Source organism: Otolemur garnettii, unplaced genomic scaffold (assembly GCF_000181295.1).
Source record: "Otolemur garnettii isolate 467f Iridium unplaced genomic scaffold, OtoGar3 scaffold00196, whole genome shotgun sequence".
NCBI classification, from domain to species: Eukaryota; Metazoa; Chordata; class Mammalia; order Primates; family Galagidae; genus Otolemur; species Otolemur garnettii.
The window spans coordinates 2000568-2008689 of NW_003852591.1; the positions used below are offsets into that span (position 1 = coordinate 2000568).

The following is an 8122-nucleotide window of genomic DNA, read 5'->3' on the forward strand; positions in this document are numbered from 1 at the left end:
TTCAGCAGGCAAGGGACAGCCTCCCAAATACAGACCTCTGGTTATAAGGTGTACCTACTTCCCCCGGGGATTCCCAAGGGCTCTTCTGTACTTGAAGGTTGAAAAACATCAGACCCATTTTACCTGTAGGACGAGAGCCCTGGTTCTCAACCTTCCTAATGCCATTATGTGTTTTCATTGTTACAAAGGGGTTGTGACCCACAGGTTGAGAACCGCTAGGCTAGAGATTTCATTTCATAGGAAAACATATTGGAGTTTTAGGGAAGACAACAAGTACTCTGTCTTTTTTTCTGCTTGACAGGGGAGGGGTTTCGAACCAATTGAAAAATAAGGCACAGAAGTCAGACATTTGGAGTCCAAAATGTCAGATTATTACCTTAATTAGAAGCTAGATTATGGGGCATGGCTTTGGATCTGTGGCCACAGATCAAATTAAACTTGTCCCTTCTGGGCAGAGGTAAGCATCTGTAGCCTGTCCCAGGGCAGAGCCCATCCCTATAAGTTCACTGCACAGACAGGGCAGATACTGTGAGCAAAGGTGGACCCTGAAAGGGCCAGCCGGAGCTGTCTCGATTTCTTCTTTCAAATCTACCAATAAGTTAAGTCATTCTTCCTCCTTGAAGGACAGGAGGTGGGGTTTTCCCTTATTTTTTTTCTCCCATATATTATATAGTGGAAATTCCTTCCTGTCTAAGAAAACATGAGGAATGGGGACTCCACGTCCTCCAGCCCACACACGTGGGCGTCAGCCAGATCCACTTAATTCTGAGAAACAAAATTGCTCGGGTCTGGATCCTCCTGGCCCTTTGTGGGGATGGTGTCTGGTTTAGTGAGGAGTGGTACAGAAAAAGTGGGACAGAGGGATGGGAGAGGGATGCTGAGCTGGGGGATGTGAGTAGCTTGTTACAGACACCACCTGCCTGGGAGCATCCTGGTGGTGGGCCGCACTGCAGCACAAGGCCTGGACTGAGCCCAGCCCCAGGCTGTGTGGGTACCAAGCGATCACAGCCACAGTCACAGCTAGGTTATCTGGTCCAGTGGTCTGTACACTGCCATTGCCATGATGCTCTCTCTGCATCCCAAGGGAGGTGGGCACCAGACACTGGTAGCAAGAGGCACCTGAAGAAGGGGAAGGCAGGAGAGCAGTGGGAAGGGGGCTGGGATTCACCTGAACTAAGGTAGAATTGTGCCTGTGTGCTCAGAAGCCCCTGGGAAGCAAAGAAGAATGCTAATTTGTTCTTCCAGAATCAAATCGCATCACAAGCCATAAAAGGAGGGAAAATCATCACTTCATATGTACATATATAGTATTTCCCGATTCACTTTTTTGATAAATTCTGATTACATCATAATTGTGGACCATTTAAGTACACAGTAATTATCACAAAAATCATGGATAATTATGGATTAATTTCAGTCCAGTAAACTCAAGTGTTCCCAGGAGAGCCAAGAACCAGAGACCCAGAAGTTACACAGTGATTACTCCGAGTTACTTTTTACTTAGAGAGAAACTATGAAGTGATACATTTTTTTTTAAAGGAAGCCTCTTATCTGTGCTGCAGATCAGAACATAAAGAATCTAGTTTTGTCACCTGTAATTTTCTTCTTGCAATTTTTGCCTCCCCCCTGCTGAGGCCAGTGATATTTGCCTTCTGGAGCTTGTCACTCTGCCTTTAGAGAGCTGGATGGTTTAAGTGACTTTGAAGACACATAATTATAGCATTTTAAAGACCTATGTACTGATTCTAAGTCTAAAGCAAACTTTCAGATTTGAAGGTGGAATACTGGAAAGATTATTAGAGTGGCTAGATTCCTTCTTACAATTTATATACACAGTATCCACTCTGACGAAGGGGGCTATCGAATAGATAATTCACTTCTTAATAATCCAAATAGTAATATCTCAGAGGAACAGCGACATCCTTGTTCTTCCCGTAAGCCTCCAAGGTCATTATACATGTATGTCAGTCTGTAATCCAGCGTAAAACACGTTCTCAAACCTGTGCGGCACTTCGGAGGTTTCCTGGAGGGAAGCCGCGTACACCTGTATTTAACACTCAGCCGGGAGCAGGAACCACACAGGTGCTCACAGCCCTGTGTGCACTGAGCTCCTTGAAGCAAGAGTAGATTTCTAGGGCAAGGGTCAGAAAGGAAAAACAGAACACCAAAGTCTCTTATTCCCTCTCTTTACTCTTTCAGGATTGATCGCAAAAAGGACAAGACAGAAAGGAAAATTTTGGATAGTCAAGAACGGGCTTTTTGGGATGTCCACAGGCCAGTGGTGAGAAAGCTTTATGTGATCCTCTAGTGTTTTGTTTTGATCTTTTTCTTAATGTTTCTGTTTCCTTCTCTTGAAAGAAAAGACTGTCTTTAGCCACCAGGTGTCTCATTCTTAAGAAAATTGCTGCGCTTTGTTTAATTGTTTTACCATTCATTCATATAACCTCAGTAGGTTTCCTGGAATGGATGTTGTTTCCACCTTTTAAAAATCATTCATCCATGAAAATGTGAAGTTGGAAATGGAGGCGCTGTGGAGATTCCACCACCTTCGGGACACCTTCGGGTCCCAAAGTTTACATTCCCAAAATTAATAATTTTCATTTCTACCATCATTCAACTCTGAATCTTAAAATATTCCCTTTCAAATACAGTTAATTCTCATTATTCGTGGTAGTTATGTTCTATGACATCTTCGCAAACACTGAACTAGCAAATATTAGAGGATTGCTCCTGGCAGAAATACAGAGTTAGCTGCCTACAATCCTCGGTCACATTTTTATCAAGCGATGAATACGTAGCCTTATTTAATGTGTGTTTCTGTGTCAAGACACCTTGGACGTATATTGTTGATTCACAAACACTGAGCTCATAGCCAACGACATTGGAAGTTATACCTGAACAAAACGTATCTAATGTGTATTTTTTCCTAACACACATCACAACCTTCTTGCATTTACTATAACACTATGCTTATGCCATTTTATTTTATTTTATTATTAAATCATAGCTGTGTACATTAATTCAATTATGGGGTACAATGTACTAGTTTTATGTACAATTTGAAATACTTTCATCAAACTGGTTAACATACTTGTGCCACTTTAACAGCATAATCCCCAACAAAAAGCACAAAAATGCACGAAACTTGGCACTAAGTAAACCCTAACTAGACGGGTCACAGTGTGAGGACTGAAACACGCAGGCAAAGAGTCAGGGGTAGCCACACAGCAGGGCACTGAAAATGTTTACCTCTCTATGAATGTTCGCAAAATGGTCATTAAAATGCCACAAGTGCTGATTTGGGAGTTACAAATACATTGTAGCAGGTAGTAGAATTCACAAATACAAAAGCCGTAAATAATGAGGTCTGGTTGTATTTCTAATTTCATGTTACTAAAACAAATCTTGCATTTCCCTCATGAAGTGAAACTGAAAGTGAATGAACTATTTTAGTCATCCCCAACCCGCTTAAAAGCAAAAACTAAAAGTCACTGGCCACGCTGATAGTGGAGCCATTTCAGATGGTTCGGGATGTACAGTAGCAAAGGCTGCGGCTGAAGCAATCTCGCCACCTGCTCTTACAAACTGTGCACTATACTTATCAGCCTTACGTATTAGGGGGTAAGCTTTTATATTTCATATGAGAGCTCCAGAGAGAAATATATATTACGGAAAGATGGGGAGAAAATCATGCATTATCTGTAATGGCAAAGATAAAAGACTGGTTCTGATGGAATTACTTGGGCTAAATTGGAAAAATTGGAAGAGAATTTTCACTTAGTAATTTATGCACTGACTTTTTTTTTTCCTCAGCCAGGCTGTGTGAACACAACAGAAATGGATATCCGAAAATGTCGACGTTTGAAGAATCCACAAAAGGTTAAAAAGGTTCGCTAGTTTGGCTGAACTAAAAATTCTTAATGTAAATTAGCTCTTCCAATTCTAGTACTGCTCAGAATTTGTAATTCTAATACATTTTGTCTTTTGAAATCATTTCATTCATTCATTCCACGTGTATTTATTGAGTGTCTGACCTGTGCTTGGCACGGTGCTCACGGTGGGATACAGGGGCAGGTCCTCGCCAAGCCACAGTCTGGCAGGGAACAAAACCAGCCAACGGGCAACAGGGCTGTGGGTGCCGTGTCAGGGGAAGGACAGGAGGGCTGAGGAGCACGGGAAGGGCAGCTAAGCCACGTGGTGGGCGGGGGGAGCTTCCCCAGGGCTTCCTATAGCAGAGTCAAGTGTGCTGAGGCCAAGTAGCACTCAGCTCTGGGGAGGTGTCAGAGAGGGAGAGAAAGGAAACAAAGGAACAAAAACATGAGAACGTCCACAGGCGAAAGTGAGCTTGGTACTTAGCAAATGAGAGTCTTTTACTAGAACTAGGTCCTCCAAACTCAAACCTTCTTCTTGCCCAACTATGAAGCACCCAATGGTCACTTGTATTTCACTTAACTGAAAGGCATAGTCCCATAGCATACCCATGGGTGCCATACTCGGACTGCCCACATTCCACACGTCCCACCCTCACCAGGGCACCAAAGTCAATGTTATAAGAGAATATGGCTGAACCCCATAATATTAATTTCAAAAAATTGGAGAAGTGTTCCCAAACATTCCTATTTCTTGTAAGGAACAGTTATCTCTCTCACATATTTATACATGAGACACACACACACACACACACACACGAGATCCGCGAAGTAGAACCTCTGTAAGTTGACCACCAAAGGGACTGTAACAAACTGGTCAACATAAGGAACTAGTCATACTCTACTGATGTGTACATGTGGCACATGTCCAATCTATGAAAATTAGGTCAACTTGAAAAGGTGGTCATCGTAAGGAGGTAGTCAACTGTGGAGGGTCTATAAACTTCTTGAATCTACTGTATATTTTGTTCTTCACTGAGATACTGTGTTATATATCAAAATTTTAGTTGTAAATTTTCCTAATTCAGTCTTTAAGGGGCCCTTAATTCTGATATTATAGAATTTCATGGAGTCCCATCTGCTTTATCTGGTTTTGTTTCTTTTCCAAAGCAAAGATTACATTTAGTCCGTCCAAACCACTGGGAACAACTTAAAAAGTAGCTATGACTATGGACATACTGAGAAACCAAGGCCTGAAATCCTCCCATCTCAGTTCTCTACCACATGGGCATGCCATCTGCTGACCAACGGGGAATCCAGGGGATCTTCTGTGCATCATCTCCAGCATTTGTTCTTGAACTTTCTTTTGCCTCAGAATCATCTGGGGCATTTGATAGATGTGTAGATTCCCAAAGCCACCCACAAAGATTCGGGTTCAGTAGGTCTAAGGTTGGCTTATCAATGCGCATCTTTACCAAGAACCCCCAGATGGTTCTTTGCAGATGGTCTATGGACTGTGTTTGGCCAGACACTGATATACTAGAAGGCCGTTTTCAGCTCCATAAAAGGCAAGCTTTTCTAAGTGGTAACCCAAAGGTGGGATGAGATCACTCAAGAGGCAGAGTTCTCATCAGAGAAGAAACTCAAGCAGAGGCCAGTCACTTATTATCCAGGTGTCAGGAGGGGATTAAAAGAACCAGATGAGTGGTTGAACCCACCTACCCCCAGGCTACCCTTTAGCTGTAAGGGTAGATGACTCTGTGTCCTTGCTTCTTCTAGTCAGTGTACGGTGTGACAGAAGAGTCCCAGTCCCAGAGCCCTGTGCACGTGCTCAGCCAGCCCATCAGAAAAACTACAAAAGAGGACATCCGGAAACAGGTGAATAAGCTGATAGCTGCCTGCCCGGGAGGAGACACGGCCAGTTGAAAAGCCCTTGTAAAGTTCCCACCTGAGGTCAGGGTGAGCCACTGGGTTCCTGGACCCCACAGTGGAACCCAGCTGTGGGTAACTTGAACCTTGTGAGTTCTATGCGTGAACCACCCATGGAAGCTTGAGAGAAGAGTCCTCTCCCAAGTTCCATTGGAGAAGGACATCAGTGGGTTATGCCGGTGCCACAACTGCCCTTTCCACTGTGGCAGGTGGAGGAGGGATCCCCCAAATGGTGATGCACTTCCAGAGCAAATCAGCTCTGGACCACCCTTTGTTTATTATTGTGATTCAAAAGCAAAGTTTAAGAATAAGAGAGCCCTACTCCCAATGCCACGTCAGCATTCTTTAGTTAAATGCTATTTTCCTTTGTGATGAGGAGACCAGGTCAAGAGATGATGGCTAGTTACCTTAGTCCCTTCTGATGTTTCCTGGTAAGGCAACTAGAGGGCCCACTATCTGTCTTATATGTCTCGCTGGCTTCTGGGGGAGAAACACCCAAAGGAGTAAACTTTTAGCGCCTGCCCTTGCCAAGTTTATTACTGGGTGGAGGAGAGGAAGCAGATGTGTGATAATAGCTATTTGATGGTTGCAGTCAAGCAGGCCAGGCACACAGGTGTGACGTATATGCTGAAGGTGGGCAGAGGAGAGGTATGCGAGGTGCACATACCACCTGTCCCGGCTGTTGCTGAGCTTTATAAGATATACATTGCCTTTAAGTTTTGGAAATCAAGACTTAAATCAATACAATACAGGAGAATATGCGACATGGGCAAAATTGTGGACAGTGAATCTCAAGTGTGACAGGAATATCCACAGGGCAAATTGGTTACTGGCATGCCAAGCTGGAGAGGTCTTGCGAGAAGGGGTGTTTGAATCTTGGTGGAAATACACAATTTGTGTTCATGGAATCAAGCGGAACCATAAGAATTCTATTTTGGTCTTAACATCCTTGTCTTCTCTTTCCCCAGATTACATTTTTGAATGCACAGATTGACAGACATTGTTTGAAGATGTCCAAAGTGGCGGAAAGGTATGTTCACCCCTCAGTAACGTTGCTGCTTTCTTTAGTTCAGCAAGAAAGAAATGTTGCGGGGTTACGGTTCGCAAGTGTGCTCAGTTCCAAGAGTCAGACTATAGTTATTCCTTAGACTAATGTGTAAAAACCCTGCAGGCCCCACGTGAGCATAACCAAGAGAACACGCATCCCTTGAGTGATGGCAGGAAATGGACCGTAGCTAAAGCTTTACGGGTGGTGGCCACAGGACCTTGTCAATCAAGGAAGAATGTCCCTAAAATCTACATAATGCACCTTCGCCTTCAGCCTCTTGATTAACTCAAATGGAACTGCTCCCTTTTCAGCTATAAAATGCCCAGATTCACTTTATAGGGAAAAGAGATTATGTCCATCCTCTGAGGTCCTGGCCGTACACAGGGGGGCCTGGATCATCAAGAGGTGTTCCGCTTCCAAACGCCATCGACCACTGAACTGTGTCGAATCACCTGCAAAGAAAATATCTGGCCCTCCAGCCTGGCTTCCTCTGCAGCATTTGTGCTACAGTCTGGTCCAGGAGCTAGTTCCACTCTGTTAACTCACGAGAGACGCGATTTTATCAACTAAATGGTCTGTTTTAACTCTTCAGTGAAGAGGGGAGACCACCTGGGGAATCTGTGTGGAGTAAATCTAATCAGGCAGCGCAGGACTGAACATTTCATCCATCTGCTACCGTTAAAGCGATGACCAATTTCTGAAGGAATCAAGGGCTTACGTCGGGCCTCAGTATTTATCGCATGTCAGATAGACTGAGCCTTTAAAGCCCAGCTCCTATGGAGAGCTGGCTGTGTGATCGACCTGTCAGCCTTTCCCTGCCGGCCCCTGTGTTGATCCACATCTTTTTTCTAGATAAATAACAACAAATGGAAGCTACAGAAACAAAGAGCTTGAATAACCTTCTGCCTTCAGAAGACGAAGGACATCCCTGAGTTTGGACTCATGTCTTTCATGGTACCCTGTGTGCCTGTTCCAGGGTTGCTCAACAGTGGCACTGTTGACACTTTGGGCCAGTAACTCCTTGTTGTGCTGTTCGTGTTCTGTGCATTGTAGGATAGTTAGCAGAATTCCTGACCTCTCCCATGGATGCCAATAGTGACCCCTCCTATCTCCGCCCCCCCACCACAGTTGTAACAACCACAGATGTCTCCAGACATTGCCAAATGTCCCTGAGGTAGGATCAACATCATCCCCCTTGAGAATCACTGCCATTCTTATTTTTCCCTAGTTCAAGTGCACCAGAAGGCTGCCTTGGCCAGAGCATGGCTCACATTTA

General features: G+C 44.2%; 1 protein-coding gene across 2 annotated transcripts in view; it reads left to right on the forward strand.

Annotated features, from left to right (window-relative positions):
- The window catches only part of RGS6 (regulator of G protein signaling 6), a 582828-nt gene that overhangs the window by 489152 nt on the left and 85554 nt on the right, over positions 1-8122 (forward strand). For both annotated transcript variants that reach the window (XM_003801053.3, XM_012812220.2), the window contains exons 9-12: positions 2200-2281; positions 3814-3888; positions 5649-5747; positions 6767-6828. In XM_003801053.3, coding sequence (XP_003801101.1) covers positions 2200-2281; positions 3814-3888; positions 5649-5747; positions 6767-6828 — 318 coding nt within the window. The remainder of the gene's footprint in view (positions 1-2199; positions 2282-3813; positions 3889-5648; positions 5748-6766; positions 6829-8122) is intronic.